The sequence below is a fragment of the Apaloderma vittatum genome, unplaced genomic scaffold (genome assembly GCF_000703405.1).
Source record: "Apaloderma vittatum isolate BGI_N311 unplaced genomic scaffold, ASM70340v1 scaffold2069, whole genome shotgun sequence".
Classification (NCBI taxonomy): domain Eukaryota; kingdom Metazoa; phylum Chordata; class Aves; order Trogoniformes; family Trogonidae; genus Apaloderma; species Apaloderma vittatum.
In genome coordinates, this window is record NW_009734398.1 from 3,896 (window position 1) to 14,445 (window position 10,550).

General features: G+C 37.9%; 1 protein-coding gene across 1 annotated transcript; it reads right to left on the minus strand.

The window, feature by feature from the left end:
• Nucleotides 1-203: 203 nt before the first annotated feature.
• On the minus strand, nucleotides 204-9,015 carry LOC104279062 (beta-galactosidase-like). Its single transcript, XM_009876230.1, has 5 exons — nucleotides 8,924-9,015; nucleotides 7,115-7,228; nucleotides 5,704-5,835; nucleotides 3,425-3,664; nucleotides 204-490 (listed from the first exon to the last, which is right to left on the minus strand). The coding sequence occupies exons 3-5, from the start codon at nucleotides 5,743-5,745 to the stop codon at nucleotides 230-232; spliced, it is 543 nt and encodes a 180-aa protein (XP_009874532.1). The 5' UTR covers nucleotides 5,746-5,835; nucleotides 7,115-7,228; nucleotides 8,924-9,015; the 3' UTR covers nucleotides 204-229.
• Between the last annotated feature and the right edge of the window lie 1,535 nt (nucleotides 9,016-10,550).

Sequence of the window (10,550 nt, forward strand, 5' to 3'; positions counted from 1 at the left end):
CTATTTCACAGTCCAAGGCAAAATGTAAAGCTACAGCTTTTATTTTTTTTTTTTAAAGAGAATTTCAATAGTTAACCCTGGCAGATTTTGGGGAAAAAAACGTCTCTGAAAAATTTAAGAAGTTGCCTCAGCTAAACCACTTACTGATTAACAGGGAGTCTTTAATAAAGGGAAGTAAGGTTGGAGGGAAGGGGAAACGATGTGGGGAGAAGATAAGAAAAAACTGAAATTATAGATAGTTCAGCTGTATGTCTCTAACGAAGAGTTGTGGGGCATAACTTTCATGCTGTGTGGTGGCGTTGATGTTTGGTTTGTCTACAAACTCTATCTCGCATGCCTGGGTGCTGCAAGGAGAATGCTCCAGCTCCAACACTGTTACGTTGTTTGGCATCGATGAAACAAGTATATTCCTTGGAACAAAAAGGGTCATCTGAGGACCACGGGCTGGCCAGTAGCGACCAAGATTAAAGCCATTGATCCAAATTTGCCCCTGGTAAGAAAGAGAGGAAAAATAACGACATTTTAATAACCTGACAGAGATCAAACAATGAAATAGCTTTAAGCATAACACTCTTCACACAGTAGCTGAATTTTTTCCATCTTTCGTTATTATACTTGTGATGGCTTAGTGAACAAACGAACTTGTGAGAATACATTGCAAGAGGGTGTTATATTTTGTTGTAGTTACCTACAACGATTAAAATCTTTGGGGAGTCTGCTAGCATTAACTTAAGGCAATTGTGGTGGCAATTACTTTTCTGCAGTGGAGGTAGCCTGAACCTCTAGTTCAAATTATTTTTTAAACATTATAAATAATTTAAGTTCAAAAAGATAAAACAAAATTGAGAAAAATATAAAAGAATAAAGTCAAACCAGTCCTTTAGGCACTGCAAAATAGACAAATTTAAGTAACACAAATGCAGATTTTCCCAAAAGTCTATAAACTGTCACGTTGCAGAAAGTTTTACTAAACTGTAACCGGACTCCTACTGAGTTGAGCTGAACCTTGCTTCATTAAGCCAGCCAGACGGGAGGACATGCAGCTGCTTTGGACAAATAATTTGCTTTTACTTCTCCTAAGCGTCCTTTCACCATACGTCAGACACGCTCAGTGGACAAGAAAGGGGATGGAAACAGATAACTGCACCTGTGCCTTCCCCTCTTGCTTTGAACTTCTCTAATCAGAATATAGAGGAAAAACAAAGTAACTCGTAACACTGATGTACACGGATAAAAATAATAAAATTATCTGAATCAGTGGAAATTAAGGGCTTTTACAGCACTTGGCCGTTTCTAAAATTGTCTGGGAGAGTATAAATCAGAATAACACTTTTCAAAGATTTACAGAAGCACAATTGTAACACAACGAGTATCATTATTCAAGCTGTTTCGGAAGTGTTTGTGTTTTCTTTTCCAAGTATTCACTAAAATTTTATGAAACTCTCAAGAGAAATTTTACAAGGAGTTCACACATTTGTAAATGCAGGTGAGTTATTTCAGCTCTGTATTCACTTCCGTGATATAAGATGCTATCTTGCAGTTCTACCAAGGTGCTAATAAATTTCGACCTCAAACATTTTTTTTAAATCAAGTTCATCTTGCTTTGTGGCTTGCTTTTGCTGTATTAAAAGGCAAGAGAAGAGCTAAATATTCAAGCTCACTGTTTTGCTTCTGTAGTAGTTCTAGAAGAAAATATGACATTAATGCAACCTCCCCCTATAGAAGATGAATTGGTGAGTGTACCCAGGAGACAGTAGCCTACACCTACTACAGAGAGTGACTGTAAACCTGTGGGAAGTAGGAGTTTACTGTAGAAATTCACTGTGTTACAGTTCAAATGCAGCAGATATGATCAGACAAGTCTCTGTTTCTGATCTTAATCAGTCACAGGACATAACTCATTTTTCCAGTAAAGCTATAAAGTTAATTTCTCAATTTCAAACCATCCTTACTAATACTGTAGCTTCTAAAGACCACAGACTCAGGAATTTTAACCAGCAACTCATGCCACTATACATACTGCTACTAAATATGCCCTACACAAAATAAACTCTGTCTGCAGTAACAAGATTTCCTTTAGCAGGGTCAGTGACTACAACCTAGGACTGAAATCAACAACAGTCCTGACTCCAAATCCTCTTTTCTGTTGAAGAAAAATAATAGAAGTGTGGTAAACCTAACCATATAGCAGGGACACGTATGCTTAAGGGCACTGTGCTTCCTCAAGTGAGGGTGGAGCAAGTTTTATTAATAGAAAAATAAAAACCACTGAAAGCAAGCAAGCTACAATGTAGATGATGACTATTAAAGCTGCATGCTTCCTTCCAAGATATCCAGCATGCTATTTTCCTTGACTCCATGTTCCAAGGCAAGACCATCAAAAGAGCTGTATGTTTTCTCACTAAGTGTTGTTTCCATGGTTTTCCAACTACTCAAACAGGTGAGTTTCAACCCCTGTTAAGGATCCTTCTCCACGCCTTGCCATGGGCAACTTAGGTGCCACTCAAGGAATTAAGGCCCAGATACAGTAGGAATCAAGCAGAATTTACACCCTCAAGGCCCTCTGCCTTAAAGGTTCACTGATAACAGTTATCTGGAAGTCTCAGTTTCCACACCCAGTATCACCTCAATCTTATTCCTCTTGAGTACCTTTTTAAAAAACTTTGGTCCAACCCATATAATACTTGAAGGATCAATAGCCCTACTTATAGCTCATCCAGGATCTCTTCACCCTGACTGCTTGAGCGAGTATACAGACTATGTAAAACAGAGGTTTCTCTAGATAGGAGGAAAAGATTTCCACCGATATGTAAGAATTCTTGGACTCATTTGCCATTTCAAAGACATGAAACAGGCAGCTATTGTCATCTCACTTCCTGAAGACAACTTATGTTTCCCAGGGTCACAGAACTTATGGCAAGAGTCTTGCATTCCAGTTCTATGCAAAGAGCTGGGTTTGGATTTTATTCAGTGACTGCGTAAGACAGGCACATATACAGAACGAGGGACTAGGTCAGACTTCCTCATCCAAGCTCAGCACCAGCAACGCTAAGAGCTTGCAACTAATCACACTCTTCTGCGTATCGGGAAGTGCTTTACTCACTACAACGCTGTAAGATGGAAAACCAGCAACTCCTCCTAATCTGTTTCTCTAAATAGCCTGACAGCTCATCTTCCTCCCTGTTGAACTAGGCAGTTTGTGATGCTTCACTTCCTAGACCAACACCATGCATCTTTTGAATGTTTCCCTTAATGGTTTATCTCCAGATTTACCTAAATGAATCCATTTCCTAGTTGTCTGAATGTATTTGAAAGAGCACACCACTACAATCAACTTCTACCCAACCAAAAGAGGTGGAATTACCCACAGAGGTTTCATAGCTTTCTGAGCGGACTTCGAGATTTTTAGGGCAAAAAGTTGTACCTTTGTCCAGCCAGGAAAGTTGATATATGTGTCTTGAGGCAAGTCTGGAATCCCTTCAGGAATTGAAAGTTTACCAGTGTAAAAAGTAGGTGCTTCATAACTCTGTGGATCACCAGGAGATCTCGTTGGTTGATCGAGGTTGCCATTAATGTCACGGTTCACTGCTCCATCTATGTCTAGAGGATAGATTTCCCATTCAATGAGTGTATCTTGATCAAGAGTTAAATTTGAAACTAGACCCTAGAAGGACAAAAAAAACCAACAAAAACAAAAAACCAAACCAAAACCACATAATTAGCTTCATGTTATTGAAGTTATTTGGCTGCAACTACAAATCAGTCAGGAATAAAAACTGAATCAAACTACTTGCAACAGCTGCCAACCTATGTTATGAAAAGCAGCAAGCATCTGGTCTTTAAGGTATAATCTTTGCTGAAGAATAAAGGATTTCATTTATTCTCTGCAAAACACCTATTCCTCTTCAAAGTTTTGTGCTTTCACTGATATCCAAGGGTTTTGGAGTTTTTTTTTCCTTGTTTTTGTTTGGTTTAAAAAAAAAAAACCAAAAAACTTTTTTCCAGTAACTGCGAAAATTTCTATTTTGCTTTAACACGATTCCAAAATCCAGGGCTTAAAAAAAAGTAGAAAAAACACTAAATATAAGCCTGAGATACCATCAAGAGATTTGGTAACACTGAGTCACTAAACCAAGACAACAGCCTGCACAATAGCAGAGAAAGCAAGTCTTTATTTCCCACAAATCTTCTAGAGATAACAGAGTATCACAAAAATCAAGCCTTGCTGTCACCTTGATTCAGTGAAATACTTGAAGCTGACAGTCAGATTCAAGCCCACAAAATCCTGTTTCATTTCTCTGGCACTATGCGTGCAGCTCACTAGGGTACTTGCAAAAACAAGGTGAGGTTTTTATGCTTTAGGAAGAAAAGAACATTAAGTTATCCCAGCACACACCCTAATTGTGTTATAACAATAATTTCTAAAGTTTCAGTGAACTGTGAGGAGTTGATTTTAAAACAGACAGTGCTACAGCCACATAATTGCTTGAAGATGCCCTGCACAAAAGCTGTTTTTCAGCACAACTTGGTTTTGTTGCTAACACCACATGTCAAACAGGAACAAGCAAAACCACATTTTCTATGGCCTTGGAGGGCTGATACGACATCGTGTGTCTGTTCTGAGGTCTAAAAAGCATTGCCCTGACTTCACGAGCCTTCTCCTCATCATCAGTACAGGTGCCAATTGGTTTTCTCTTCCTTGACCTTGATGGTCACTTCACCAAAAAGGAACTTATTTTTCTTATATCAAAATAAAACACTTGCACAGAGTTCAGCAGCAAAATGTTCTGTCTAGTAATTAATTGAAGTAATGCAGCATGACTTTAGCCCAAGCTATCTAAGCCCATCTTTAGGCGCCATGAACTGTATGATTTTTTCAAATGCTACTAAGCATTCCTACTTTGAGCTGTATAAGAACGCATATTCAACAGTCCAGATATGGATATAATTTTTCCAAGCGTGTGAAAAATTACCAAGAAAACAGAAACCACACTCTTTGTTCACGTCCTTCAACAAGACTTAAATCAGCAGGATGTTTTAAAACCAAAGTCCTTTTAAGATTCCTTCCCAAAAGCTAGTTCCATTTCAAGCTCAAAAGAAAGTGAGAAAAGCGAACAAAACAAAATCCAGAAAAACTACAGTATTTGCTTAAAAATGCAAGACTTAACTTCAGGGGAAGAGGTTCCTACCTTGTGATTTTTTTGAAAGCACAATACATCCAAAATACTAAGGCATAAATATTCCCAGTTTTCAAAAATCAGTATAAATAAAAGTGTGAGGGAAGGATTCTATGGGAAGAAGCAGATATCTACACTGCAGTTTGTGGAGGACCCCACACCCCGTCTTCTCCCTGTCCTGTTCTAGATCAATTTCCAACCCATTTTTTGAGTTTCTCCAAACTGCTTGGCACATTTTAAAATGTTAGCTATAGGCTCAACTCAACTTGAAAGTCTTGTGGGTGACACTTTGGCTGACAACATAAGTGAACAGTAAAAAAGAAATTAAAAGTCTGTCTGTCAGTTTTTAATTCCACATTGATTCTGGTGACTGGAAAAAGGCAAATGAGAACTAGCAAGTAGTTTTATTTTGACGTAAAATTACAGCTCTGTAATCCTGATCTTTCTGCTCTAACTCACTACTTTCTTCTTTGTGGAAAAGAGGGAAAGGCACCACAACCCAGTGAACTCAGTTGATTTCACTCACCTTAAAGTCATTATTATATCTACCAAAGTTGACTCGGCCCATATTCTCTACCAAGATGTCTAGATTTGCTCCAGCCTTCCCAGTTATATTTATCACAAGTGATTTGTCCCTCTCAAGAACACCTTGAGGAACCTGTACAAATTACATCAAGAGGAGGAAACAACGACTGAAAACGAACAAAACCCTGTTATTTGTCTCTTCAGCCTGCGTGAAGAAAACAAAGAGGACAGAGGAAAAAAAACGAAAAGAAAGTAAAAAATAAAAACACCTCCCAAAACTATTCTCCTTTCCTCCTCTTGCCTGTAAGCGCACACACAAAAAGCTGCGAAGTCATTATTCACATTTTACATCAGCTACATGTGCTACTTGGCAGCATTTGTCTAACTGACATCATCTCTCTCCCTCCTCAGCTGATTTTAACCAACTCAGCTACTAGAATCCTAGTGTTTTCGGATGTGCCCAATTCCCAAAAAGCAATTTCTCAAGTTTAATTTAGCAACTGAAAATATTTTGGCAATATTTGTGACTAAAGGGAGCTTCATCTTCCAGTTAAGCTCACATCCATATATAGTTTTATTTATTCCCATTCCCACGACATAAGGCAGGAAGAGCTTGACCTGGACACAAAGGTGATGAAAGTCAGCACAGATCAAAGATTAATTTAAAAATAGGCTATCAAAGTCTGTGAATCGATATTAATTCTTATTAATCAGAACAAAACTCTGCTTAAGGGAAGAAAAGTAAAGTTCACATCCTGTGCAATAAATTTTATTCTTTTTCTTTAAACTTGTGGTTAGAAGTCAGGTAGGAGACAAGCTCAAGGCTTCATCTTCCACCTTCCCAAAGGAAAAAAAAAAAATAAATTAAAAAATCTATGGAAACATAAATATATTTTCAAGCTACTTCATGAACTTGCACGCAAACCCTTCTAGATTTGTTTCTTGTTCATTCAAGTAATGACTCCATATCAACATTCAAGTATCTAAAAAAGTGGAAACAATTACATCTTCCTCAGAAATAATATTACTCTTTTCTAAAAAAAAATAAAATTAAAAAATCTATGGAAACACTGTAGAAAGCCACCAAGCATAAATATATTTTCAAGCTACTTCATGAACTTGCACGCAAACCCTTCTAGATTTGTTTCTTGTTCATTCAAGTAATGACTCCATATCAACATTCAAGTATCTAAAAAAGTGGAAACAATTACATCTTCCTCAGAAATAATATTACTCTTTTCTGAAATATCAGCATTTAATATGAATCGACTGTACCCTTCTTTACTTCCTTCATCTGATTAAGTAAGATTATCTAAAAAAGCTGTTTTGCTAAGATGGAGAAAAGGGGGGAGGGAAACAAAACACAAAAGGCAGACTGTATCCGTAAATACCAGCAAACAATGTCTAGTTACCCCATCGACAGAGACATAGGCACGATCATGAACTCCGTTCAAATGTGAAGAGAGTTGCGTTGGCTCTGTACAGTTTTTCGGAAGCACAGTTCTGTACAGTACAAACCCAAAATACTAAGAACAGAAAGGAAAAAAAAACAACCAAACAAATTAATGAAGCAAATAATTCTGTAGCCTCAATTCAGGTCATGAATTAGAAATATCCCACATTCCTGTCTACCCACTCAGACTGAAACGTTAACTTTCATTTACTTCAGATAGCATCTATTGGAGATACCAGCTTCAGATTAAAGTTCATTTTGACCTTTAAGTAATGAGTATAAATTCCACAGACTTCATATTTTAAAATGTTTCATCAGAACCTTTACATAAAAGATAAGAGTCTCGACTATGAAGGCATTTCCTCAGCTTAAAAAAAACCAAACAAAAAACCCACAGTATTATTTCTTCATTAAAAAGCAATTAAAAGTTAGCTGGAAAATCATGTCATAATTGAGTTCGTATAACAAACCTGAATGTGCACTTATCATTCAGTGCCCATAAACTGACATAATCATCAAGTAAATATTACCTTTTTCTAAAACTATCTGATTTACATGAGCAAAAAGTATTCCAAAACATTCTTAAATTCCCCCCTCCCCCATAAGTCATAGACACTAGATTTGTTCTCATCACAAAGGGAAATATAAATTAGCAACAAGTACAAAAAAGCCAAAAAGATTTATCTTCTAGACTTCAATTAGAACATAATCCTCCCAGAAAGAAGCAAGAAGAAACCATTCCATTCCACTATAATTGTTATATTTGCATTACATTTGCAACAAGGTGCCCAGAAAAAGGCAGGGAGGAAAAACAAGATATTAAAAGTATTCTAGGAAGCTCTGCTGGCTGCCTACTTCTCTCAGGAGTTTTCCAAAGCTGAGTACTAAGAGCGAGAAAGCCAGAGGATAAGAGAGAAAAGTCCACTAGAAATTATATCTAGCCACAACATTGCACCTGCAGCTTCTCTCACACCTCTGTATTAGTGGCTTAGAAAGAAAAAAAAAAAAGAAACAAAAAAGAAACTGAGCTTTGAACCCTTACTTGACTAACATGCTCCCCAGTCTTCTGCTCTCACAGCTATTACCTCTCTCAGTTGTTAATTTTAGCTGCAGGCAATTAGTACCCCTGCTCCTGTCTGATAAATTCAGCACAAAAGTGACCAAGGAGCCACACAACCCCAACAGAGCGACAGAATCCCTCAGAAGCAGCATGGGAAAGATCTTTGACTGTGACGGAAGATAAAGTCACCAAAATTGACAGGGAAACCAATGCAAAAGATAGGGTAGAAGCCACAAGAAAACACGAAGAAAGGCATTTTGGCTATCAGTGGGGTAAATGACCTCAGTAGTGGGTTGCAGCAACTCCAAGAGGTTGCTCCCAAAGGTTTCTCTCACTGCATTCTCTCACCTCTCTCATAAAGGAGAAAGCCTGGACAGCACAGGTGCCTACATTCATGGAAAAAGCAAAGCCTCTGGTAGAAAACAGGAGCACTGCAGAATATGGAAAGGTCTCCAACGCAAAAATCCTGGACAATCTTATAATACTATTTACTTGTGCTAAGGTATAAGACACTGGACATAACAATAATACCACAGAGGGCTGTTCAAATCAATTTGACAAACTTAATGCAAAGCACCTACTGAAGGAATTACTGCTGTAAAAGAAATGTAAAAGATGTCCCTCTTTACTGCAGGGGGGTTGGACCACGTGACCTTTAAAGGTCCCTTCCAAACCAACACATTCTATGATTCAACAAGGAATCCTCACCTGCTTTAGCTGAACAAAGGTTAATGGGTAAGTGCTTTTCACTGGTCCAGCACGAGACAGCCTGTCAAGAACCTCCACTACGGTGCCTACCTGCAGCACAGAAAAAAGCAAATATATTGTCAGTAAACTTCAAATACAACAGCTCATGCATCCAGCCAGCCATGCATCTGTCCAGAAAGCAAAGAAATCTTAAGCCTTCCCATCATCCCTACAGACACAAAAATACAACACAGAGAACTGAATCCAGAAAAAAAAAACAAAAAAACCCCCACACTACATGTGGTGCAACATTTTAAAAAATCTAGATGTTCTGAATTTGCTATGCATTCATGAAAATTACCCTTTGTTATTTAACAAGGACTAACGTAGAAGTTTCTCACAAAAGTTTTATAAACACAACCACTCTGGATGATACTAAACAAACATATTATCTAAATCTTGCTCAATTGTACTTACAATCACGATAGGGAAAATGTCACCAATTTCCAGAGTTACTCTGGAATCACTCAGCTAAGTAGGGATATAATTCAGTCCCATCAAGAGTTATCCAAGATGAATTTACCCTGTTTAGTCTTAAATAACTTTAGAAACCCTAAAGGCTGTAATTCAGTGTCACACAAAGTAGCTGGACTGATTTTTGCAAGACTAGGAGCAAGGTTCAGGCTAGCCACATGTGTAAGTACCTTGTTGAATCAGGAATTATACGTGCACAATTAAATCGCCTTTTGTTGCCATCTACAATCTCCTTCTGTGTTTACAGAGTTTTCTGCTCATCTGCAGTCACTCAAAGCCCATTATCAATTTTAGGTTAGTCAAGATGCACACAGTGTGCCTAGTGTCTTACAAGCTCAAAACAAATTAATCAATTACATTCCTATTTTTCATGCAAGAGTCGATTTACAGAACTAAACAACCACCCCATGAGCATTAATTCTACTGCCCACTTGGGGCCAAGACTATTAAAAATTAAATAAGCAGTATTAAGATCCACACAGTCACTTGAATGAGCTACTAACTGGCAATGAGTGACACTTTCTGCCTTGCTTAACTGAGAATTAGCAGCTTGTACACGTGCCTGTCAGACTTCAAGTTTGTGCTACCACGGGGGGTTCTGTTCCAAATACAGGTCAACCACATATGAATCCCTTATGGACAGGGCTGAGAGAAGCTTTTTTCTTTGAAACTTCAACGGAATTATCTTTGTTTAGCTATTCACTCAAGTGGTGCTTACAGGAAAAAAAGAGAACCAAAACAGGATCTGCTCTTGCTGCAAGTTCCTGTTGACTGCTCCTTAGTGGACAACTGGTATCACAACAAAAACTGAGCAAATACTCCTCACTTTCCAGGTCTTAAACCCCTAAACCTGTCATCTTGCTCACATTCCCTGAGCCCTTATACTGCTGTTCTATCTTTGCCTGCCCTCGTTCCTCATCTTCAACACCTTTCTTTTGCATCTGTACAATAAGATTTTTTTCCTTATTGCTTCTGCAGCAACATCGGTGTCCCCAGCATCTTTTAATAAACTACATTTTTCCCACCCATTCCTTAAAATAACATCTCAAAATTAACAACTGACTGATCAGGGAACAGCAAGAGAGCTTTTATTTATTATTATTATTATTATTAT